The sequence below is a fragment of the Apium graveolens genome, unplaced genomic scaffold (assembly GCF_009905375.1).
Source record: "Apium graveolens cultivar Ventura unplaced genomic scaffold, ASM990537v1 ctg8498, whole genome shotgun sequence".
Classification (NCBI taxonomy): Eukaryota; Viridiplantae; Streptophyta; class Magnoliopsida; order Apiales; family Apiaceae; genus Apium; species Apium graveolens.
Genome location: NW_027421227.1, coordinates 14,426 through 40,743, shown reverse-complemented (window position 1 = coordinate 40,743; position 26,318 = coordinate 14,426). Strand labels below are relative to the sequence as shown.

The following is a 26,318-nucleotide window of genomic DNA, read 5'->3' as shown; positions in this document are numbered from 1 at the left end:
ACAACTTTAATAATTTTAATTTTTCTAATTAATTACGTCAGTAAATATTAGAATTTAAACACTTGACCTCTCACAAGTAGAGGTGGTCAATCGGGCGGGTTTGAACTGCTCATTCAGGACCGGTTCGTATAAAAGCCCGATTTCATTCGGCCCGAATCGAGTCGGTTCAAACCCGCACGATTCGTTTAAACTGGAGTGCCGATTACAAATACAAAATTGAAAACCCGGAACCGAACCCGGCCCACACAGCCCGGAACGGCCCGCACACACTAACAACCATCACCTCTGTATTGTATGTCTTCATTACCAACCCCTCCCCTATTATTTAATTGTATATTTTTAGTTTATTAGTTAAACTACTTATGTTTTAAAATTTTTTAATTCTTATATTTACAATATTGTTATTACTCTCCTTTTATTTTGTCATTATTATTCTTATCATTATATTAATAATATTTCGATAACATGTACATTATTTTGTAATTATTGTTATTTTTATTATTATCACTATTATTATTATTATTATTCTATATTATTTTATTACATATATTAAATATGTATTCTTCTGTTATTTGTTGTTATTTAATATGTATATAATATTAAATATGCTAATCCTATCTAAATCAAAAATTAATTATTTTAAACCCCGGCTACAGACAAGACAAGACATGTAAGTGTCATTTAAGCCGATTCTTTTCTTATTTGAAAAATTAATGCAAGCCCGCTCAGTTAAGCCCGCACGAACTCGCGAGCTTGCGAGTTTTAGTGCCGGTTACGAGTTATCATTACCCGGTTCAAATTCGGCCCGGACCCGGTTCGTTACTTTTCCGTGCCGGTTTAGTATTGATGTTTCGAGTTTCCGACCCGTAATCGACCCGGCCCGAACCGCACGGACCGCCCGAATGGCCGGCTCTTGACAAGGGCACATATTATCTTGAGCATCATTAGTAATGCATTTTTGCATTACAACTTTAATAACTTCATATTTTCTAATTAATTAAAACAGCAGCCAATACTACAATTTGAACTCTTGAACTCTTATAAGGGGAAGAAGAACTCGACACCAACCTCAACCCTTTGTTGGCTAACTTTAATAATTTCCTTTTAATGAATCCTCCGAAATCACCCCCACCCAGTTACAAATACGTTTATATAGCTAATGAATGTGTAAAAGTAAGGTCAAGGATCTAAACTAAGCTCATAAAACCGATATGGATCGTTTTAATCTTAAAATATAGTATACTGATGCGGTTGTCAAAAAGCGATATTAAGTTATTGCAGAAAGAAAAAAGAGTTGCAGTATGAACAGATCATCCAGTATCAACGTGATTATCTAATAGGTAATAGTTGGGCGAAACTCATACATCATCAATTGCAAATGGAATTATACTAATTATAAAAAACAGAAATCAATTTAACTTAAAAGACAGATAAGTTCTTGCATCTCTCGTATACACAGATATATATGTTTACTTTTTATGTGTATGAAAAATACTCGAGGTCAAACATATTTTTGTAAAAATATTGTCATTTTTTAAAAAAAAATATGAAAATACTTTTTTATTTGTAAAAATATAATTTTTTAATTTTTTGTTTTTTCGCAAAAATACAATTTTCCGCAACTCGAATCAATTACATGCAATTTTCGACAAGTTTCTACAACTACATGCTCGTGCAACCTCAAATATAATAAAAAAACTCGATTTAATTAGTTATATATCTGCTTGATTTTGGCTGTACCGTATTTTTACAAATATTTTCAGAAGATAGTGAAATCGCAAAAAAAACTTAAAAAAATTAGTATTTTTGGTAATTTCTCTTTACTTATTTATGGGATATTACTATGTGTAATTTGTTTTTAATAATTAGACTTAAATGCCTTATAAACTACTGTTTATTATTCTAATAAATTTTGCGGTGAGTAAGACAGGAAAAAACAATTAACCACTCGAGTTATCTAGTGTTGGAATATTACTAAAAAAACATTAACATATTATTCATATAGGCTTGTATGAGCTAAAAAAACTAATTTTTATTTTATTTAATTTATTTAACACCGAGTAATCTTATACTACTAATATGAAGAAAAATCGAATTCAAAATTTGATACAAGTAACCCCATTGTTATCAAAAAGACTAATTCTACATACTCCAAATTAATAATATCCTGAAAATGTTCATAAATCACATACATCTTATATCCATTCGTGGAATTCGTATGTATGTACCAGTAGTTCATCAAAATAACCAATATCATCGGACAAATCATCATTTGGGAACAAATTCAGGTACTTAATAATTTTTCAAACAGACAAACAAATAGGAGAAATGCTAAACCGCCACTACATGTATAATAATCCTATATTATGATGATCATATGTGATTAAGTGCTCATTTGGCATCTCTTACGTTAATATATTCAGGTAGTAGTTCAAGATTATTTTTTATCCGATGATTAATTATGATTATATCCAAGCTTGAGGGATGATCATTGGCACCCACGTCTAGATAAAACCTAATATTCTGACTCCTACTGCATTAAATCATTGAGGGTTCATCATCTAGTTAAGATTAAACAAAACAGCATACATACACCATTCAAGATTTGAAAATGGAAGTCCTAGATTATCAGAAACTAAACATTGGAGTGTTGGAATAATTTGTTAAGATAAATGATTGCCAAGACGAGAGCATGTGGAATCATGCATGTCTTCATGTGTGTATAAATAATCTATGTGTAGCATGTGTATGTAACATGCAAATTTAGAAAATGGAAATTGATTTGAAGATCTTGAATATGATTACAAGTTGGCCTTGTGCAGTATCCAATAATTGTCAAGTATCCTCCATTAAACTGATCAATTATCTATGGTTCAACCCTAGCTTAACTCAGCACCCTTTAGTTTAATCAACTTTGTTTTGGCTAAAATTGTGAAATAACTAAATTAGTATAGAACTAACCTCAGTTGGATCATGACATATGTTGTCATCAACAACACTTTATGATAAATCAGAAAATTTAACTAGTATAGAAGCAACTGTTGGGTTTCGTTGAGCAGGCCTAACTCAACCCTAGCTTAACGGTTCATTCTGGAGCCCACGTGAGATTGTTATAGACCGTTATAACCTGAAGCTATGATACCACTTGTTGGGTTTTGCTAAGCAGTCGTAACTCCATATTAGTATCCAAATAATGCGGGATAACTCCTAACACCAACCTCAGTTGGATCATGACATATGTTGTCATCAACCAACATTGATTCTACTAACACTTTATGATAAATCAGAAAATTTAAACATATGCAATTAGGCAGACCATTAAAACTAAAAAACAGACACTATGGTATGTTTAACAAGGAACATACATAGTTTATTAGAGCTCTTTACACGGCAGGCCGCAACTTCATGAAATCCTGAAACTGGTAGCATGCACAACTGACTTTTACATGGCACCTTATGCAGTCAGCATCACAAATCACATGTATCTGTGAATAAACAAAGAGAGTTAGTTATATTTAGTCTTAAGCATGATCCTTGGTTCTGTTTTATAGAGCCGGCGGTTAAGTTCTTTTTAAAAATGACCTAATAATTGATAGAGTGGACTGATAATGAAGCCGAAAAATAGGTAGAGAGATCAGGTATTAAGCGCATATGTGTATTGAGTCCCCCTCCTATGAATCCAACACGTAGCCTTTACTTTTCACTCCCTGCCCTCATCATTCTATGCTTCGCCTGCTATATATATAACACAACCACATCCCCCACAAACATATTCAACTCTCACTTCACAGTCCCTCTTCTCTAGGTGTTTCCAAGAATAACACAGCCTGTTATTCTTTTGCACTGTACACATGGCCTTTTCTGTTGCTGCTACAAACACTTTAATCAAGCCTATATTCCAACTGAGAGAATCAACTTCCTCTTGTTCTTATAATTTTTCTGCTTCTTTCTGTAATTCCAACAGAAAAACAAATATAAACTCCTCTTTACAAACCTATCACATACCTCGTGAAAGTGCTGTCAATGTGCCCGCTAGCCCTTCCCCGAAATGGAATTTATTACAAAAAGCGGCTGCAATGGCGTTGGACGCGGTTGAAACTACTTTAATTTCCCGCGAAATTCAACACCAATTACCTAAAACAACCGACCCCAAAATTCAAATTGCTGGAAACTTTGCTCCAGTACCTGAACACCCTATAAGCCATAATCTCCCCATCACTGGTAAAATACCAGAATGCATCAAAGGAGTCTACGTTCGAAACGGAGCCAATCCACACTTTCAACCAACTGCAGGCCACCACTTATTTGATGGTGACGGTATGGTCCACGCTGTCAAATTCAAAAATGGCACCGCCAGCTATGCCTGCCGCTTTACAGAAACCGAGAGGCTTGTTCAAGAACACAAATTAGGGCGCCCTGCTTTTCCTAAAGCCATTGGTGAACTTCATGGCCACTCTGGCTTAGCAAGGCTCGCACTTTTTTACACTCGTGGCTTATTTGGACTTATTGATCATAGTCATGGCATGGGTGTGGCGAACGCAGGCTTAGTTTACTTTAACAACAAGTTACTAGCCATGTCCGAGGATGATTTACCTTATCATCTCCAAATTACTCCATCTGGTGACCTTAAAACAGTCGAAAGATACGATTTTGATAATCAGCTTGATTCCACAATGATTGCTCACCCAAAAATTGACCCTGAAACCAATGAACTTTTTGCTCTTAGTTACAATGTCATTCAAAAGCCTTACCTTAAATACTTCAGGTTCTCACCCGATGGCACCAAATCCAAAGACGTGGATATCCAACTTTCTGAGCCGACAATGATGCATGATTTCGCAATAACTGAGAAGTTTGTAGTGATTCCTGATCAACAGGTGGTTTTCAAGATTTTTGAGATGATACAGGGGGGCTCCCCTGTTGTTTACGACAAGAATAAAGTGTCGCGTTTTGGAATATTAGATAAGTATGCAAGTGATGCATCAAGTATTAAATGGGTTGAAGTTCCTGAGTGTTTCTGTTTTCATCTCTGGAATGCGTGGGAAGATGAGGAGACTGAGGAAGTTGTGGTGATTGGGTCTTGTATGACTCCAGCTGACTCAATTTTTAATGAAAGTGATCAAGGTTTACAGAGTGTTTTGTCTGAAATTCGACTTAATCTAAAGACAGGAAAATCAACTAGGCGGCCAATTTTGTCCAGTGATGAGCAGGTGAATTTAGAGGCAGGGATGGTAAACAAAAACAAGTTGGGAAGAAAGACACAATTTGCTTACTTAGCTATTGCTGAGCCTTGGCCTAAAGTGTCCGGATTTGCTAAAGTCGACCTTTTAAGTGGCCAAGTAAAGAAGTTCTTTTACGGAGATGAAAAATTTGGAGGTGAACCACTTTTTCTCCCAAGAGATCCAAATTCTGAAAATGAAGATGATGGTTACATCTTGGCATTTGTTCACGATGAAAAGATGTGGAAGTCAGAGCTTCAAATCATAAACGCGGTTACTCTAGAGTTAGAGGCATCGATAAAGCTTCCGTCGAGGGTGCCATATGGTTTTCATGGAACATTTATAAGTGCTAAAGATTTGGCAACTCAGTCCTAATCACAGGTAAGAATCAGCTTCTTGAAGTAGAACGTACATCTAAAAGTTCGCGATATATAGTTTGGTTAGGCCTAATTGGCAACAGATTTAGCAATCCGTTTTTTGGTTATGGCTGCAACAGAGATTTACCAGAGGGATAGTTGCTGATATATGTCCCCGGAGTCTCCTAGTCCTAGATGCATACAATCTTTATATTTTTTTTGCTTTTATGTTTACTGTAAGAATTAATGGGAAGTTTTTTAGGACCAATTTGTAGCTTTTGGGCTAAGGTGAATTTGAGCTCAACTGGTTTTTGCTTACTCCTTCCCTTCTGTTGTGCAGTAAGATGTACAATAATCTACTACAATTACTGTCTTTTGTTCATAATTTTGTATCAATTGATCCTATTTCTCAATTTGTTTTAGAAATATACCTAAAATGCAATTAATATAAAACAAAGCCTAACAGGGACATATCATGCCATGTTTTACCAGTCTCTAAATTTTCATTCACAACAGGCAAAGATACGAGACAATGGATGATGGCTGTAATTCTGGTTTCTTTTTTGGTTAGGTCCGTAAGGGTGGTGTTTTGTTTTTTTTTCTCTCACTGTCTGTTCCCCTCCCTCTCTCTTCCTTCTTTCTTTTTATCCCCCTATCACTAGCCAGCTGTCCCCTAGGCTAATAGCCATAGCCTGGTGACTGTTATAGGCTATGGGGACACGTGGAAGGTGAGGAAAGGGGGAAGGGAATGACAAGGTATTCATGTGAACGTCACGTGTAAGATTTAGAGAATAAGATTGTGAAGTGGGGCCGATCGCCTACGGAAATAACGCCTACTGTGTCCATGGCTTGCAAATGCTAGGGGCCTACGGCTCCCGAGGGCATGGACATGCCCTTGGGAAACGTAGGCCCTTCACCTTGTAATAAATTATGCGGAGGCATTGCAATGGGAGGCCTGGAAGGTACATGGCATTATGATGCCGTCGATTATGTCCGTACGGTAATTGTAATTATTGTAGAGCAATCCTAAATTGATTGAAGTTTATATAATGGTAAGGGGTAGGTGTCAACTGATCCTGACAAAATGCCTGTATTTCGGGTGGTTCTTGCTGCCTAGCTTGATTTGCCAAAACTTGCATCACTAAGAAAAAATGTATATACTAAGCAATTACCTGGATTCTATAAATGGAAGCTGACGAACTCCATGATGTATATGGCAAGACCATTTGATACTTGCCCAGACCAGGGTAAAAATTCAACTTCAACCACCTGTCCACGCATGTTTACATATTTCCAACCTGCATAATAAACAAGTAAAAACACATAAATCCATTTATATATATAAACAGAACTCTTTTTTAGTCTAAGCATCCCTGCAGACCAGTAGGTTCACCATCGCGCACACTTTAATATTTTATTTTAATTCCCAGAACCTAATCTAATACTATATTCTCGTGGTCATCCTATTTCTGAATCTCATGACCGCGAAAGTTTGAAAACAGAACAAAATCTAGAGCATGACAACAGATAGATATGCATAAAGTGGAGTTTAAGTGTTTAAGATGGGCATGACAATGATCAACATTAATGTGCCTCTTTTAGTCTTGTGTTTTAGCTTAAAAAAGCTACTTTAAACTATGACCTTTGCTTCTTATTTTTTTTGTTGACAAATATGGCTTATACCCGTACAAATGAGTATATGTTCAACAACAGAGGATAAACTCTTAACCACCTGAACTATCCAACTGTGCTCTATAGTCTCCATTACTTATTACATGTTTAATGATGCCTAAACTTAAAAGTTTGTTATTTAGTTAGAGAATGCAACTAATTAGGAACATGATTAATAGAATATTTATGATTAATATTTGAAATTTTAGAATTGAGTGTTAATTATAGATGACACCAGCAGCACAATCTAGTGCAGTTCAACAACATTAAAACCCAGTTTCTAGACATGAATGCTTAGCTGTCAGAGGACACCTAGCTGGTCAACGTATGCAGGTTCTCGGGATATTGTCATCTGCAACTTTGAAACATGAACATATGGGTTGAAGCCCAAAGTATGCCGCGCCACATATAAATTGATAAGAAGTACTAGGCTAAGCAATGCAGTAAGCATGACCAATGCAGTAAGCATGACTAAAGATATTGTTATTCAGAAAAACAACCTCAACTTAAACCTTAGAACACACATATAGCTATTCAGAAACTAAGACCAAAGACAGTGTAAATACTGACTACTACATACACGTGACAACTGTTGCCAAAACATAGTCTTCCTCCCTATGTTAAGGATCAATGACATTACCAAAATTTTACCACAGGGTCTTTCAAATTTTTCCACCTCGAAGAATGGCCATGTGTTCATCTCCTATTGATCAATCCGACATCCACGTCTGTTATTTTGGCTTCCCATATTGTTGCAGAATTATTGCACACCTCACCCACATGATATGGTTGTCAACATTTAATATCATCATCATCCAATATGCATTATTATTAAGCAAATTGACTTGAGCATGTATTTATCAACACCTACCAGATAAACCAGCAGAAACAAAATTTGTTGCAAGCAGACCAAATATTGTTCACCAGACATTGTTTTTTTCCCTTCCCCCTGGGGTATATAAATCAAACTTGTAAGTTTTAATGATAAGTTTCTACAGCCACTAAATAATTGTACTCAATGCAAAACATAGACAGTTGTTGATATCTACTTACAGCCTTGCAAATCAGGGCAATGAACAACAGAGTTCGACACCACATGGAATGTTATATCTATCAATTGAAGTGCGCAAATTGAAATTTCCAGTTTTACGTCAAAAATGTCACTGCTCCAGGTATTAATAGTATATATCAAAAATCAAATACTCGCTTATAAACATACTCACTTCAGTACAAGGGGAAACTGATCATTACATTGATAGCCATTTGTATATTCCTTTGTTGTAAATGTTTCCACTTCTGCACTACCGTTACATGTATTCTATGTTTTGACAACAATACACAAGCACACTAAATTGTTACAGGGAATAAAAACATAGCTATGTCCAAGGCTAAGCTAATTAAGTCTTCACATATAACACAATAGATGTAGCAACATCCATGCTATACTTTGACCTGCACCAAGGGGAAAAGTCCTGTGCTTAAGGCGCCCAACACTTAAGGGCCCCTAACTTTTCGAATCATTTTATTTTATATTTAAATATATAAATATTCGGGGTATATATAAGCTAGGGTCCCAAAAACTGATTTTGACCGAGGTCCCGTAAATTTCAGGATCGGCACTATATCAGTGCCAACCAGTATCCTCACTGCAATCATGAAAATGAATGTTACCATTGAGAAACCTCATCACTTTTAATACTTTCAATTAAGTAGTTTCATGCAGAAGTGTAAAAGGTCAAAATGTACCACATACAGGCTCCAAGCTCGCTCGAATGGCATCGAATTATTTGCTTAAATTCAGCAAACCAGCTTTTTCCACCGATATCAAGAATTGCATACATAAGAATTTTGATCAGATCCAAAATCCACTAAACACTGCCACTGTGGAGTATAGTGTAATGGGTACAAAATTGTAAAAGCAAAACGCTGTATACAAATTGTAATATGATCCTAAGGCAAAGAGATACATAAATTTGATTCATTTTCTTGAAATACTACCGTTTAATTTAACCACATTAGTGGACAACAAAAATCTATCAATAGCTAGGTTTCGTTGCAAGCGATTTTCTAATGGGATTTAATTTTATTTTTTTAATATAGCTTATCCATTTTTCAGAGCCTAAACGCTTCTCCTTTTTTTTCACAAATGCAAAAACAATTCATTAATTTGAAATAGTACAGCCGGTACAAACCCCAGCTATCCATATATAACCGGGTGGTAAAAACATACTAAAAATAATTAGATAATATGTTTTCTGATCCTTTAACACATAAAATTTAAAAATTCTTGAAATTAAAAACAAAATCAAAGACATCTCAAGCGATCCAAATTGCACCAACATCTCTAAAAATAGCAATATCACAATTGATCTGCTCAATGTTCGGAAACATCAATCGCATAAATATTTCACAAAAATATTTAAATTTTATTTTTAAGAAATTCAAAATTTGGTGGCTTTTTATCTGAATCGTAATATTTCTATTCCATTTGTATTGTTAAATTTCTTTTATAATTTGGGCACCTTCAACTAGAATTTCAAAATTTCTTATAAAGTTTGATATATTTACTTTGAATTTTAATGATGAATTTTGATAAATTTACTAACTTTTTTCATTATTTTAGACTTGACCAGACGGTGAAAGATTCGTAAGTACACATTCAATTATGTGTTAAATATTGTTTTATATCTGTATTGTAATATAAAAACGAAAATTTATCAATTTTTTGTATTTTGTGCTAAAATAGCATAATGCTAAAATTTGTGTTAACAAAATATAAGTAAGTATAATTAACACATCATTCCATCCTATTAAAAAAAATTTAAAAAAATAGGTGTAAAAATTAAGTTTGTATTCCAAATAGCATCTATTACTCGCAGAGTTGGTGAAATTTAGGATGGCCTATATAACTAATAATTAGAGACGTGAAGTTATTTTCACACCAAAATTTATTATTTTGCTGCTAAATTATATCAATGACTACGGGGTTGTAATTTGAGACAAGTAAGCCGAATTTCAAGCGGGCATAATTTGACCCGAGATTAATCGAGCTGGCACGTTTAACTAATCGAGTCTAAACCTCCACCCGAACTCGTCGAGCCGGCTCATTTAATTTTTTTACTTAATTGAGCTAAAAACTCTACTCAAACTCGGCTCGTTAAATTTCACAAGTCGAGTCGGCTCGTTCAATTAAACAAGCCTGAATCTCTTCCCGAACTCAGCTCATTTCGAGTCGAGTCCACTTAAACGAGTTCGAATCGGACGAACTCGTGAACCACCCGACTCTAGTCACAACCATAAATGACTATACTTATTTTTATCAGGCCCCCTTTCCTCCCTATGCTCCCCCGGCGCGAAAGAGTTTAGCTAAGACTTTTGAAGTGACTAAGTGTTCGAAAGGGGTACCACTCTATGATACTCTGCAATCGGTTGTTAGAATCAATAGGTCTTCAAATCGTTCATTTGAAAAAATTGAAACCCTTCTTATTAGATGATCATACACCGCTTTTGGAGTGGTCCAAAAAATGATGTTAAATTTATCATTGTAAAAATTCGCGTAATTCTAAAATTGCCAATAATTTAAGAAAAAATGACAATTTTACCGTATTTTAACACTCTTGTTACTAAAATATCACAATCATAGATTTATGGCCAATAATACCCTTCTATTAAGCTAATACCAGATACTTATTAGAATATTTACCTGACCCACTATAACCCCTACACTCCCACTTCTTTACCCACAATAAATAATATATAATTTGTGTTTGGGAGCTCGAAAACCAATAAAACAACCTTGCAAAAAGTTGTATTTACGTGTTAAAACAGTGTGGGTGTACGTACACGTACCTACACACAGTCTTAATACGCATCTGAAACAAGGGTATTGAATATTACCCAAAACTCAAATGCGTAATATCAACACACTTATAAATAATATTCATTGGAGAAATGTATATCATTATTACCCTTCTAAAGAATGATAGAATGCGTAACAGGATGGTATATATGACCATGATTATGCGCAAATGGTATTCTTGTCACAAGTGTTTAAAAAACTATTAATTCTGGCCATCACCCTTTTTTAAAAATCAATAGATTATTATAATGCATCAAAATCTCTGAAATTCGAATTCAATGCACCATTACCTTTTTTTCTTTTAATTATTTTTAGTTAGGTAAATTTAAATATTTAATAGGGTTTAGTTTTTTTGCCAAATCTTGCTAGCTCCTCGCAAAAACTACTCAACAAACTCCTGTGTAGCACACCGACAAAAGTTACATGTTACAAAGATTCTGCTAGGTCCACTTAGAACGTTCCATTCTCTTCCAAAACAAACAATTCCCTGTACAGAAATCTGAACAACTGTTTGAACATATTTATTACATTTTCTTAATATACAATGAAGGTGGCAGACACAGTAGCCATTTTATATTTAGAAACGTTTTCAACATTCATAAACATTCGGAATTGAACAAGTTCTGTAATGAAAGCAGGCTCTTGAACACATTGTACCAATATTATCGCGCTGCTACGAGAAATGCAATTGTTTATGCACTTCACAAGTACATATTTACAATCTTGGAGCAAACTGAGCACGAGGAGCATCCCAGTCGGTGCTAATGTGATTACGGGTGATTTCACTGATGGAGCGACATCCGCTGAGTGCCATGGTTAACTCAAACTCCTCTCGTAGCATCTGGAGTACTTTTCTGACCCCAGCTTCTCCTTCAGCAGCCAAGGAGAAAACAACAGGTCGTCCAATCTGTCATCAAGATAACAGTAATTAGATTTATGTTGAAACAGAGTTGAAGTGAACGAAATGTGTGTGATGTGATCACAAATATTGCCAACCGCATTTCACATAAGGTTTGTCTGAGTGTCACATATCTAAATTGAATTTTATTGTTGAGTGGTTGAAAGTAACACACAAAGACATGTAGTGTAGCATATTTGTACATATGCAGATGCAGTTCCTGATAGATGAGTTCTACAATTGCAGGCATTACGTAACAGTGTGGAAGTTGGGCAATAGGCTTGTAGCTTAAGAACTCCGAGGCTTATTTCTTGATTATATAAACAAATGTGCAAAATTTAACCACTCAGTAGAGCTTGAGTTTCCAAAATTCCTTCTGAGGCATTATGTGACTAAAACCCACCTTTTTGTATTCTGCTGTAGTACGTAGAAATCAGTTATCATTGCTAATGAGAACAGGCGATCGATAGATGTACAAACTGAGAAGAATTTAGGTTTATTGTGTGCTAATTAAGTTCATCATATTTGGTTATACTTACAAAAATGCCAGAGGCCCCAAGTGCTAATGCTTTGAAAACATCTGTTCCACGACGGACTCCCCCATCCAAGAAAACTGGAACGCGACCTTGTGCAGCTTTCACAACCTAAGATTATATCAACAGAGAAATTTTGAAATATCATATTATGCGTATAAAGGATTTATTTTGTTCAATGTTTTCCCCAATAAATAGAATATCGTAATTAGTTAGATGGTACAGTGATGAAATCTTATTCTGAGAACAAAGTGTGATTATATACTACCGTGTCCCAACTGAAATATGTGAATTCTTCATGCAACAAGTACATTTTTAAATTTGATTATTTAGGTACAGAGGTATTAATAATCTCAATTATGTTTTGATTTGATCCAAGTTCAGTAAATGCAAGGGTAGATACTAACTAGGACTTGAATAATCAGGTGCAAATGAAATGTTACCTCTTCCAGAGCCATTATAGTGGCAGGGACGTAGTCAAGCTGACGAGCACCATGGTTGGATACGATGATACCTGCTGCTCCAGCTTGTATAGCCAGCCTTGCTGCAAGTCGTTACAGAAAGAATCATGTTACATTTATATCAAGTTTGTAGTAACTAAAGAATAGTTTAAATTTATGTTTTCTTACTGTCTTCAGCAGTGATTACTCCCTTCACTAGGATTGGCATCTTGGTTATAGTCTGAAGCCACTTTACGTCCTGCCCAATTATAAAAAAAAAATACTTAAATAGTTAAATGTCAACTCAAGAGGTAATTTTCTCAAATCACCCTTAAACAGAGAAAATATCAAGTGAAAGAGGTTGTCCCCCTGTTTTCTAAGGTATAACACGATAGCAGACCCACTTGTGTGTCAAGTATCAACAAAATTTCCTATGTGTTCTTGGAGGAGAACATATACGCAACCTATTGTTCTGGAAATCCATTTTTCCCTAAATATATCTTAAATACTGAGTTCATGTAACCAAAGCAACTGCTGAGTACTAGTGACATGCGCACATTCTAATTATAGTCTAATATACTAAAGAACATTTCATGACATAGCTCCAAACTTCTTTAAACGGTTAGATGCCACTAAATATGTACCTTCCAGCTGAGGGAACGGTCAATTTGACCAGCAACATATGAAGCTAAACCAGAGTCATTAGCCTACATGTCGCAGAACAATAGAGTCAATTTTTTGTAAATACATAAATAAGTAATGATTGTGATAGTTCTAATCTCACTCACTTCATCCATCTTGCCAAGGTCTAGACCCTCAAAGTTCTTCAGTGTCAAGAACGGTGGCAAAGTAAATCTGTAAAACAGTCACAAGTTTTTCATGATAACTAATGGAAGAATGCTGATACAGAAAGGAATAAATTCAACTGAGTTGTATGAGAGTAATTAAAAGGCCAACTTTACTAAATAATGCACCTGTTTTTGATATCAGCCTCTCTACGCCCTAGCCTTGGGGTATCAACTGTAAGAGCAATAGCCTTGAAGCCAGCTTTCTCAGCTCTTCTCACGAGCTGAGCAACAACATTTCTGTCCTTATAGACCTACACATCATATTATTATCAGTATGAACCATCATGTGGAACTAAAAGAAGCAAGACCTAACAAAATTGTTTGCTTACATAAAGCTGGAAAAAGCGGATGCCGGGTCCGGTAGAAGCAACCTCTTCAACACTAGATGTGGCCCAAGAAGACAAGGTCTGCAAATTTAATCGAGGATTCATGTCACATAAATATTTACAGCATGATTGTGTCAGATACCAAGAACACATAATGAAAATGATTACCGATATAAGAGAACACTGACTGATTAAAAGAGATACATGTGATTGCTTTCTTCTTGACATTTCATAAAAGCCTATTGTTTGTGATGTGAAATCTGTTTCATTACTTAAGGTGAGTAGATTAGTTATAGTTTAATACCATGAACATGAATTAGATTACTAATCCAACTGACCCATTGGACTACAGGTACTGGTCCTCGGAGTTTATAAGTAGACAGGTATCATACATGGGTATGCATTATCTACTCTCCTGAAGATGTTTCTATGTATATCGTTCAAAAATCAGGCTCAAATCTCCACCTAACTTTTGATAAGAACCAGATTTGAATATGTTATGACATCTATGTCAACCTGCTGCCTGCATAAGCAACCATGTTCTTTGAAAAAGCATGCAGCTGCTTACTGAACTATGATTATTGAGCTTATGCAGTTATGCGGTTATAGCTGCTAAAAATTCAATTACTCCGCACAACATGTTTTCCAGTGAAGCTAAATTATCTTAGCATGAAATTTTACCACCACTAAACATTCAGCAAGTCCTCCAGGTATTAGTATATATGATATATCTTACTATAATATTTAGTCAATTAAACTAGCACCAAAAATTTCAAGACCCTTAAGCACAAAAACTGTTAGCTTAAATCATTTTCAGAACTCAAGGTCTAAGATGTTTCAGGATGCAGAAGAGTACTTGTTAAATTTAAAGGGCCAGACATTGGATAAGAGGCATACCATAATTGTTCCAGCTGAGGATGCAGCTCTTGCTGTTGCATACTCTCCTGTATGAGAAATAGACTAATTGATCATTAAGCTTTCTCTCAACTTCAGTATATTAAATATCAAGGCTTATACAGTGTGTCATATAGGTTAGTTTGAGCAACGCCTTAATTTTCACTTAGTATCTAATTAAGCATGATGGGGGCATAACGAACTTCAATCAAAAAGTCGGATTATAAATCAGTTTACTAAGCAAGAAAAGTGCCATATACTATGATTCTTAGCAGAAGGCCAAAAAAACTATGAATGTAGAAGCTCTTAATATAAATGTCATATTTGCATACCTTCAGGGTGAGCCATTTTCTGCATAGCTGTTGGGGCAATCATGATTGGCATAGATATCTTGAATCCCAACACAGTTGTAGTCATGTCTATTTTGGTAACATCGATAAGAATACGAGGCCGGAACCTGTTTTCAATCAAAAATTCTGTTCAGGGACTTAAACATTTTTTTCTGATAACTAAGGACTTGAACATTTAGAAAGTACAAAAAAATAAAAAATAGGTTGTCACGTATTAAGGCACTGTCAACAAATTAAATAGAAAAGGGCTCACAAAATTCTAGCAAAAGCATTTCTGTTCTCTTGTAGAGTCCACTGGTCCTCCGCGCCTGATGCATAGTAGTCATACACCATTTTGGGCAATTTTTGCTTAGCAATGGCGTCATACTCGGTAACATTAGTGACCTCCATATCAGTAAATGTTGAATTTGTAGTTCGTCCTGAAAATAACTTAAGAGATCAACTTGTGTTCTTATCTTGCAGAATGTCTGATTATTGAGTGGGACTGGGACCTGATAATATAAGACTCCTGGGATAGCAAGTGCATTCTTTATATGTTGACAAATAAAAATAATTTATTCTGATTCTATATAAAATAATGTTTCCCAAATGAAGTTCCAGTATCAAAAATTCAGATTTTCATCAAAGACAGAATTCTGTAAAATCCCACAAGTCTATCAGTTATCACCATGTGCGGCGCTTATACTAAAGAGGTTTTATAGAGATCATCCAAGACCTTAATAAAATTTATGATTTTCGAAGGTCAGTCAGGGTTGGAGCAGAGGATAGCCCCTCAATTCCACCCCATACAAGTGTAAGAGAACAGTGCATTACAATATCCCAATATTGACTTAACATGCAAAACACCAACAAAAAAAGACTAAGCATCTCATCAAATAAAAGTATGGCAATTTTAAAACAAGATTGTATGAAAAATAAAAGCTAGGGAGCATGGAGATAGGCACAAACTAACCTTGGAGCCCAGAGGCTAAAGAAACCAGTGAAGAGAGCTGTAGTACTGCAGAAAAAAAAATGTAAGCTAAAAATAAATAAATAGATTTGCTATATTAGAAACAAATAGTAAAGACAAAGTGAGTGGGACCAGGAGGAAGAAGATGAGTATTTGGAGGTTGGAATTCATAACATAATCCAATTACATGACCAACTGGGTGGCTCTTATTCACAATCCCTCTTGTGTGTTTCACAGTTCTTCTTCATTATCATTTCTATTTTTAAACATATGTGGATTTTTCTTGAATTTATCCATAACATTATATCAGACCGTGGTTTAGGGAAGTTCGAGAACTCCCACCCTTGTTTATTTAATTTAAAATATTTGTATTGTTATTGGTATATGTATGTTGTTTTGTAAATCAGTATGAAAAGTATCGAACGATTGAGGGGAGGGTTGAATAGTATACTACCTCCGTCCCTTTAAATTGTTAATATTTGAAATGAAGTAATCGATACGCATTTTAAGGCTCTTATTACATAAATTATTTTAAAAACTTTTTTCTTTTGAATTAATTTTAAATGTTTAAACTTTTATTTTAAAAAAAGAATATTTTCAAAATAAGTTATGAAATTATACTAAATATAAAAATATTAAAATACATGTTGAACCCTCTATTTCAAAGATTAACAATTTATTGCAACGCAAGGAGTAATATCAACTTTGCTCTTATCTTGATTAGTAATATCAATTTATTCCAATACTGTTGATCAAAGTTGCCTCATGATTTCAAAAATGTTTGGTAAGCACAAATAGGATTGTCTTACTATGTGTTTAACTAATAAGTAATTATAAGTTGATGATGCATGTTTGACTGTAATAAGTCGACTTATAACTTATAAGCTCGTATTAATTTATTGATCAGTGTTTGACCCAATATAAAAGTCAAATTTATAACTTATAAACTTGATGTTGTTAGTAATGATGTACTTTTTCTAAACTTATTTTAATTTTTTATTAACTTTGATTTCAAAATATATGTTTTAAAATATTTTTATAATTTAAAATTCATGAATTAAGATAATTATATTAAAAAATTATTTATTTTGGTTCATTCAAGTAAAAAAAATTGTGACTTTCAATTAAAATTATCTAAACACTAATATAATTTAAAAGTATTAATCTACTTATTTCCTTATTCATTTTAAATTATTTTAAATCATAAGTTACTTATTTTTAGGATTTTATGATAAGAGTCTGTTCTTAGTTTGGTTGTCAAGAGAGCTGTCTCTAGTGTTAAAACTGTTGATTGTTAAACCTGAATCGTTCGTGCCAGTAGCTGCAGTTTTTCAATCTTTCTTGCTCGCGCCAATCATATTTTTACCCTTTTCTTCTGAATGTATATTTATTCTGAACAATTTCAATTGTTAAGGACTAATTCTTTCTGCAGGCGTAAACTCGAATTCAATAATTTATCTTGTTGTTTTCACACTCACTGTTGCTAATTGCAATCAAAGCTTTAGATTCTTTTGCTAGCTAGCTCATGATAGTCATATTATTAAACTCTTGTGCAATGTGATCACAAATTCAGAGCCAAATTTACTTTCTGAAAAATGATATTTCTTAAATTTGAACAGATATTTGTTTTTGCAGACCTGATACTACATTTTGTTCAGATTGCTTGTATCTTCTACAACCGAAGAATAGAATATCATTGTCAAATCGCGATATGTAGTTTAAGAGGTGATTATGTGTCTAAATCAAATTGATTATGTGTGCCCTCCTTGAATATTTTAGAGGATCAGATAGACAGCAGGCCAGCAGTGACATAACCTGAAAACGTCGCTAATTATTTAAATTCAGCTCCCACTTGGTCATTTTTATTGCTGAGCATCTTTCAGGAGTTCAAAGACTGATCTTGTTTTTGTCTTGTTAAGTATTTCTTTATTCCATACCAACTTTTTAATTACTTGATAAAATACTGGACTTTACCTAACTCAAGATGGATAAATACAAAGCAAGTTATATGATTTGAATGTAAAGTACTTGGTAATCAGTTTTATGCTTAGAATGGGAGATGAAGAGGTTATTCTGTTGGATTTTTGGTGCAGTATGTTTGGTATGAGAGTGAGAGTTGCACTAGCTGAAAAGGGTGTAGCTTATGAGTACAAAGAACAAGATTTGAGAAAAGAGTACAAAAGCCAGCAGCTTCTCGAGATGAACCCCGTTCACAAAAGAATTCCGGTTCTTATACACAATGGTAAGCCCATCTGTGAGTCTTCCAATATTGTACAGTACATTGATGAAGTCTGGAATGATAAAGCTCCTTTGCTACCTTCTGATCCTTATCAGAAAGCTCATGCGAGGTTCTGGGTTGACTATATCGACAAAAAGGTACATCCATAAAAATTACACATGATGCATCATTAGATATACAATTATCTTAACATGGCTAAGATTGGAAACTAATGCAGATATATGAGAATGGGAGGAAACTATGGGCAGAAGACGGAGAAGAAAAAGACGCTGGGAAGAAGGAATTGATCGAGAGTTTGAAGGTTTTGGAAGGTGAGCTTGGGGACAAATGTTTCTTTGGGGGTGACACTTTTGGTTATGTAGATATAGCCCTTGTTACCTTCTATAGCTGGTTTTATACTTATGAAACATTTGGCAACTTTAGTTTTGAGAAAGAATGTCCGACATTGATGGCGTGGGTTAAGAGGTGCTTAAAGAAAGAAAGTGTTTCCCAGACCCTTCCTGACTCTGAAAAGATACTGGAATTCGCTGTGTTCATGAAGAAGACCTACTTTACAAAATCTAGCTAATACTTTCTTTCGTCGACTCTATTTGTTGTTTTTTCTTTGCTTTGAGAGATACTTTCCAATAAATGGTAAGTGTTGTGTGATTCCAGTACTAAGAATCATTTTCAATTTCTATGTATTTAGCTAAAAATTAATGTACTGCAATTGTTATGATTTTCTTGTATCGATCATCACTTTGACGTTTTATCCTGTCAGCCAAAAAATGATGCATTGGGTACATATAGCTTCTTGTGTTAAAGAGGTTGCACCACAAGTACATTCATTTCACAGTGTTTATGAACTTAATAATACTGATCTCTGGTGCAACTGTGTTGGTCAAGTCTTTGAATGAAAACTCAGCTATTTATTTGGAGTTCTTATCATATTAGGCCTTTACAACAATCTTGGTAACGATAATTTCAAGGTGAACTCTATTAACCTCAAAAGGCCTCCCATTTTCTGGTAGTTTATTGGCATTTGCAAGCTCCCTTTCTACAAATTGAAATTATCTAAGAATTTCCATTCAGGTTCCTAAGCTTAGAGGTTTGAGATCTGTGCACTATTGGTTTCCATGGCATGACGCCAATCAGACTCTGCAATCTTGCATTCCTTGGACAGTCTTTCAGTTGCATTCACTTGAACAGTTGCATTCAGTTGCATCCCTTGTCGATCCCTTGAGCAGAAGCCTCCCTGTTGAATTATCTAATCTTCTAAATTTTTATGCACTAGAACTATATTAAAATCATAAAACTCATTCTGGAACATTTCCAGAGACCCTAGGAAACTTGCAGATGCTGGAAACTCTGATACCTGAATCACAATCAGCTACTTGTGAAATTTCTTCTTCAGTGGGAGAGTTAATGAACCTCCTGACGTGCGACCTATACAATACTATCCTAGTTGGTACAATGCAACTTCACTGGAACCATTCACTGTGATATAATATCTAAGCTCTTACTGGATGAAACCTGTCAGGCTCGTGTCGGGGATTTTGTATTGGCAAAGTTTATTGGATTCTCATATTCAATATGTCTCATGTCTGCGGTTGCTGGTTTATGTGGGCTTTTCTGCCTCAGGTAAAAATACAATCAGATAATTTTGTAACTCTGAAATTTTAATCTGAATGTTAATATGCTGTCTGTTTGTCATTTCAGAATATGGATACACAATTAAGGTGACAGAAATGTTTTATTTACATTTTTAGTTTTCAAATAGTTCTGTTGGAACTTGTTACTGGGAGTCTGGGACTCGCCTCTACAGCACCTGACGAAAGAGGAGACCTTGTAGCTTCTGATCCAGAAAGGAGCCTGAAGAAGGGAAAACCAATCTAATATGGTTGTATGCAGTTACTCCTCATCTTGACAATGGCATTTGGTATGATTTGCATCATTAATAAAGTACAGAACGGAAGTAAATTTTCATCAAAATATCAATAAAAATCTTTCTTAAGTCGATAGGATTATTATAAGTAGCAGCACTTGCATCTTCTGTCTAGTTGCATTTTCTTATAGCTTGTTAATCATATTTCTTTTGAGGTGCATTTGCAATACCAGCTGAGCAGCTGAAATTTCTTTGATCTTTAAGTTCAAGCTATAAGTGCAGACAACCCATGTTAACTCTGATTTAGTTTCATATATTTCAGTACAGTTTTGACCTAGTCTTGGAATAAACAAAACCCTGCTCTATTATTCAGCAAACAAAGAATCTCATAACTTCTAAAAAATTTAAATCAAAATCTTTCGCTGCTGCCTGTGTCCTTAAACTTCTCGGAAGCCTGTCGATTGTGGTGTTGAAGTATCCCCCTGGCCAGTAGTAACAGTAGTGCTGGCAATACTTAAATTATCTGTCTGGTATTGTTTGGTTATTAGTCCCCATAAACACAGTACAGTTTTGATCTAGTCCTAGAATAAACAAAGTTTTGCTGTTTTGTTGAGCAACAGAGAATCTGCAAAAAAAAAAATTAAATCTACAACAAAATCTTTTACTATAACCTGATCTTGAAAAGCTGATTTCAGGAGGTTTCTACAGTTCTGTCTCTTTTTATGAATTCAAACATTAGATTAACTCAAACAGACCATTATACGACCATTATAGTTCTACTAATTTTGTCCTTCCCTTCAATCCCCGATAACTGCATTTTGGTAAAGAAATACTATCCGCGCTTATGACCAAGGAGAGGCAGCTATCCTTGCTTATATCACCGAGAAAAGGTTGAAAATTTGTTATAATCTGGGGACTATCAAACGGCATTATTTAACTTGTTGTCAGGGACGAGTACCCAAATATGTTACTCTAATTATATGCCAAAGGTAGTATACGGTCTTGTTGAATTAAGTGTGTTCCTTATTCCTAACAATGTGAAGTCTATAAGACACTGTCAAGGGATTGTTGCATTTTTCGATATCCTGAAATTCTTGAAGGAAGATGAATTATATAACCTAGCTAGTGGAGTTGTTGATGCGGCTCTTGAAAACAGAGCAAAATATGTAGCAGCAACAGGCTGGGGAACTGGTCTTCCAGCTAAACTGCAATTTTCATCAGAAACTTCCTGTATTAGGTAAACTACCGCCCCGTAAAACTAGTACTGTTAATTAGTTTTTAACATCAAATTTCGAGCTAGATTCTGCACTAAGTCTTTATTATGTTAAATATTCTGTATTCCTTCCCCAAATCAAGGATCTAATTTTCTTGCCTCCACATGTACCATCTGCTTGCCATTTAGTCAGACTTTTATGAATAACCTCCTCTTTTTTCTTCAATAGAAAGTTCATCGAAATATCTCATAATTGTCAACAAAGTATTGGTGCAGTAGTTGAGCTCTTGTACCCCTTGCAGGAGTTCAGTAGTTTGATCCCTGATGTGTGCGTGTGTAATTAATTAGCAAAACAAGAAATATCGCATAATTAGAATATTATAATCCGTTAGCCCATGTCTGAAACACAAAGTGCAGAACACGCGTTTTTTTATCAACTCTACCATAAGATGTCTGCACAACTAGAAATCGATCTCTGTGGCAGTAATGTTATTATCTTAAAGACGACGATCTTGAACTTCATTGAAATCAAGTGAACCATGTTCTGTTCCTCTAGAGATGAACTTGTCTGAGTTTTGCAGGTTTTCAAGTGATAAATAGAAAGCAAATTGTACATCCAAGAACTCACAACAAAAGATACCAGAAAACCAGAACATTAAACAAGGATCTGTATGCGACAAAAACCGAAATACAACTCAATTTGCATTCTGATTTTCAATTAAATATAAAAAACTGTAACATATATTTCAATTCAGTTCGGGTTGGAAACAAACCACTCAACAAAATTGACGTATCTTCTCACTTTCTACCTATACAAACTTCGATAGTAATAAGACGGGAAACAGTATGAACTCATACATGTTTCCGATTCTTATTACTATCAATCGAACAATAATAATTATGATTTGAATTCAAATTAAATTTATTTTTCCCCACAAAAAAACTAAGCCCTTTCCTCCACCATAGTTTCCTCTTCTGCAATGCCACACCACTGACGTGTGACTTACTCCTCTTAAAATTTATTCCACGTACTTCCGGTGCTGGATATGTACGGATTAACGGCCAATTCACGCCGTTAAAAAACGGGTGTCGTTTAATATCCGTTGCACCCCTGGCGCATCCGAGCCTTCTTCTCGGATCTTTCGTTAACAACTTCTCTATCAAGTCTTTTACTTCTTCATTCTCTTGTTCATTAAACAATGCCCCTCTTGCAGATGCTATGTTGCGCAGGGTTGACTCTTTACTCACTCCTTTAAACGGTGTCGTTCCATATAACATCTCGTATACCAAAATTCCAAATGCCCACCAGTCAACTCCGTTACCGTGACCACTTCCGGTGACCAACTCTGGTGCGAGATATTCATGCGTTCCCACGCAAGATTTCGAAAACGCGTTTGTCGGCTCCGCGACAAATTCGGTGATAACCTGCTCGACAGGCCTACGGTTACGAAAACAGTTGTTTCGTAACCGGAGTTTGTTATGAACTTGTGTTGTGTGTTCCAATTTGGGATCCACGTCAGAATTAAAACATAGATCAAAATCGGATAACATAATGTGACCGTCTTCACGGATTAAAATATTCTCCGGTTTCAAATCACGATAGACAATACCATTTGCATGCAAGTACTCTAAAGCAACCAACACTTGAGCAGCGTAAAACTTGACCGAAGCAAGCGGTAGCCGGTTACCGGGTTGCTTGTGGAGCAAGGAATGTAGGTCACCATTAGGGCAATAATCAATGAGAAGACATGTGTAGTGAGAGACTTGGAGATGAGCGTAGAGTGTAGGAAGAAAAGGGTGGTCTAGCGTGGAGAGAATCTGCGCCTCGGTTTCCACGTGGCAGATTTTCTTAGAAGTGAGTGAGTCTCTATCAATGACCTTTAGGGCAAAATTTGCATGATCATTGTCACGTAAACGGCAAAGAAAGACACGGCCAAGATTACCGGATCCGAGATGGCGGAGGAGCTTGAAGTGGCGGAGGTGGAGAGTGTTGTCAGAGGAGAGATTGGTAGCGGTCTTGATGGCTGACCAGTTAGGGTCCGATTGGCGGTGAGGGCGAGAGTGGAGGTTCGGTATAGAGGTAGAGGGAGAGGCGGTGGTAGTGGAAGAGAGACGAGACTCATTGAAGCTGAGAGTGAGGCTGCTACGAGCGAGACTGCTGCGAGCCGAGGAGGAGAAGGTGGTGGTGGTAGCGGCAGAAGCGCAGCTAGTGAAACTGAGGTCTAAGTCGGAGTCAGTAGGGTAGGAGAAATTATCAAATTTGTCCATTGTTAATTTGGTGTTGTAGGTTTAGGATGGTGGGAGGAGGGGAGGGTTATATAATAGAGTAGACTTGTGTGAGCTAGCTAGTTTGGCCGGTTTGTTTAACTATTTCAGCATGAACCTCGGTACGAACTCGACTCATTTAATTTCAGTAATCGAATTGAGACGACTTGTTTATCTAAATGAACTGGTTTTAATAAATCCGTACTTAATTGAACCTAAAATTATACCCGAATTCGATTCTTTAATTTCACGAGTCGAGTCAACTCGTTTAACTAAATGATCTGGAACCACTACCCATCTCGACTCATTTCACTAAACAAGCTGAGTCGAGTCAATTTAAACGAGTTCGAGTCCGGCGAGATTGCAAACCGCCCCGACTCAAATTAAAGGCCCATGATAATGCATAGTATAAAATTAGGATGAATTATTAATTATAAATGTAAAAAAATGTATTAATTAATTAAGGGTGGTAATGGAACTGTACAGAAGTAATAAATAAAAGGAGAGTAGCAGGACGTTACTGGTTAGAAGTCTGAACGTGTCTGGTTGACCAGAAGATTAATTATTGTAATTGAATTAAAAACCAGGGCTGGTAAGAAGAGTAATTCTGGAGATGATGATGCAGGATTAGGTGTTTGGTTGACCAGGTGAATCTGTAAAACTTTACTTATAACATGGTGATTTTTTTTATAGTAAATGCTTTATACTTAGCCAGCAGATTCCTGTTATCAAGTGTTTGAGTGTTTGACCAATGTACTGTGTAATATTACCAGACTGCAATACTTTTATGGCACCTTATTGTAAAACTCTGTCCTTACCTCTCTTAATATTTACTTAAAATTACACAAATTTGGTAAAATGTATTTCCTCTTTCTCTGCGTTTCGTACCAATAATGAGATTACAGTATTACACTCATTTTGATTAAGTTTATTAATGTATGACACTAGTAAATTATTACTATGCATGCATGTCAAAAAGACACTGACTTGCCATCTTAGCCAGTGAATGCTCCTTTCGAGAACTCGTAATGATTTAAGAGTAGAATGGTGATCGCCTTTAAGCTTTTTTACGATCGGGATTAGATTAGTAATTAGTTTCTTAGGTTCTGTTTGAGATTGCTGTTAAAAATTGCTGTGCTGTTAAAAAAAATGTTGCTGGAAAAAAGTGCTGCTGTAAAAATCAGATGACTGTTTGGTAATTTTTTTGATTCGTATATGTTTTGGTGTCAAAAATTAAAAATAATGATGCTTTTGGTAAGGTTTGATGGTGAAATCAGCATCTGCTTCCCGCAACAGCTGAAAATCAGTTTTTTCTAAAAGTATGGGGGACTTGTTTTCTCTAACAGCAGCTTTTAAGCCAAAAGCACTTTTCAGAAAAACAACTTTTAAATTTTACCAAACAGTTTTTTAACTGTTTTTCAGCGAAAAGCTGCTGTTGTCTGCAACAGCATACCCAAACACACCCTAATTCATATTTACTACTCCCTCGGTTCCACTGGATTGTTTACGTTACTTTTCGGTATGATTTTTAATGCTCGTTTAAAATATACTTCCATAATATTTTTTTTTAAATCTGAAAAAAGTTTTATGTTTAAACTTTTATTCCAAAAAAAAAAATTTAAAAATATAATAAAACTATACTTGATTGAAGTCTTGAAATACGTGTAAATAATGTACGTAAACTATCACGCTGACGGAGGGAGTATAGTTTTCATAGTTTGTATTCTACTTGGTTCGCTTGAATCTTAAATTTCTTAACACTTGAATTGTCATTCAAAAATATCGTACATTTTATTTATGCAATATTATAAATTAGAAGGGTTGTATTTTTATTTTACTAATTATTCTCTATAGTATACTGTACAGTCGGCTTTTCTTGTTGTTACCTTTAATTTATGGATTTCTACAATTCTATCTAAGTTAATCCTGTAAATTTGGTTTCGTTCAACATATCATGTATTAAGTAAAATGTAATAGAATTGATTTCGGACCGGAAAACAAATTCTATATTTGAAATATTTGCAAAAAACACTACATGAGATGTACCTTTGAATAACGTAAATCGGAGTTACAATAAGTAAGATATATTCAAACTTCTTATCAAACTTTGACCATTAATATATATATTTTTTTATTATAGTAAATTTGTAGCCGCCTACTCTTCGGGTGCGCACTAGATAAACGGTAAACCTCACGGTCTCACGCAATATCCTGCAAATCACGCGACAAGCTCCGGCTCTCGAGGTATAGTCATAAATTCTACTCATCCGGGATTCGAACATGTGATCAAGAGGATAGTTATCCCGTCTTCAACCAACTGAGACAACTCTTTCAGTCATATTAACTTCATTTTACATGATTTAAGAATCAATTTTATGTAATTTTTCAAAATAA

General features: G+C 35.2%; 4 protein-coding genes across 5 annotated transcripts; 2 read left to right on the top strand and 2 right to left on the bottom strand.

Moving 5' to 3' along the window:
- Positions 1-3,975: 3,975 nt before the first annotated feature.
- Positions 3,976-5,768, top strand: LOC141705062 (9-cis-epoxycarotenoid dioxygenase NCED1, chloroplastic-like). Its single transcript, XM_074508135.1, has one exon. The coding sequence runs from the start codon at positions 4,077-4,079 to the stop codon at positions 5,592-5,594; it is 1,518 nt and encodes a 505-aa protein (XP_074364236.1). The 5' UTR covers positions 3,976-4,076; the 3' UTR covers positions 5,595-5,768.
- Positions 5,769-11,550: 5,782 nt separating this feature from the next.
- Positions 11,551-16,501, bottom strand: LOC141705056 (glycolate oxidase 1). 2 transcript variants are annotated; one of them, XM_074508129.1, is made up of 12 exons: positions 16,347-16,501; positions 15,648-15,813; positions 15,377-15,501; positions 15,048-15,094; positions 14,154-14,231; positions 13,951-14,075; positions 13,765-13,831; positions 13,621-13,683; positions 13,166-13,235; positions 12,980-13,080; positions 12,543-12,647; positions 11,551-12,012 (listed from the first exon to the last, which is right to left on the bottom strand). In XM_074508129.1, exons 2-12 carry the CDS (start codon positions 15,782-15,784, stop codon positions 11,821-11,823), a joined length of 1,110 nt encoding a protein of 369 aa, XP_074364230.1. In that variant the 5' UTR covers positions 15,785-15,813; positions 16,347-16,501; the 3' UTR covers positions 11,551-11,820. The 2 variants fall into 2 exon arrangements, with proteins under 2 accessions (XP_074364230.1, XP_074364231.1); XM_074508130.1 differs by lacking the exon at positions 16,347-16,501 and having other exon boundaries at positions 15,644-15,759.
- A 1,526-nt stretch (positions 16,502-18,027) lies between these two features.
- Positions 18,028-19,281, top strand: LOC141705063 (putative glutathione S-transferase parC). Its single transcript, XM_074508137.1, has 2 exons — positions 18,028-18,719; positions 18,800-19,281. Exons 1-2 carry the CDS (start codon positions 18,387-18,389, stop codon positions 19,148-19,150), a joined length of 684 nt encoding a protein of 227 aa, XP_074364238.1. The 5' UTR covers positions 18,028-18,386; the 3' UTR covers positions 19,151-19,281.
- Positions 19,282-22,309: 3,028 nt separating this feature from the next.
- LOC141705057 (serine/threonine-protein kinase WAG1-like) lies at positions 22,310-23,965 on the bottom strand. The gene has a single exon (XM_074508131.1). It carries the CDS (start codon positions 23,925-23,927, stop codon positions 22,512-22,514), a length of 1,416 nt encoding a protein of 471 aa, XP_074364232.1. The 5' UTR covers positions 23,928-23,965; the 3' UTR covers positions 22,310-22,511.
- Positions 23,966-26,318: the final 2,353 nt, after the last annotated feature.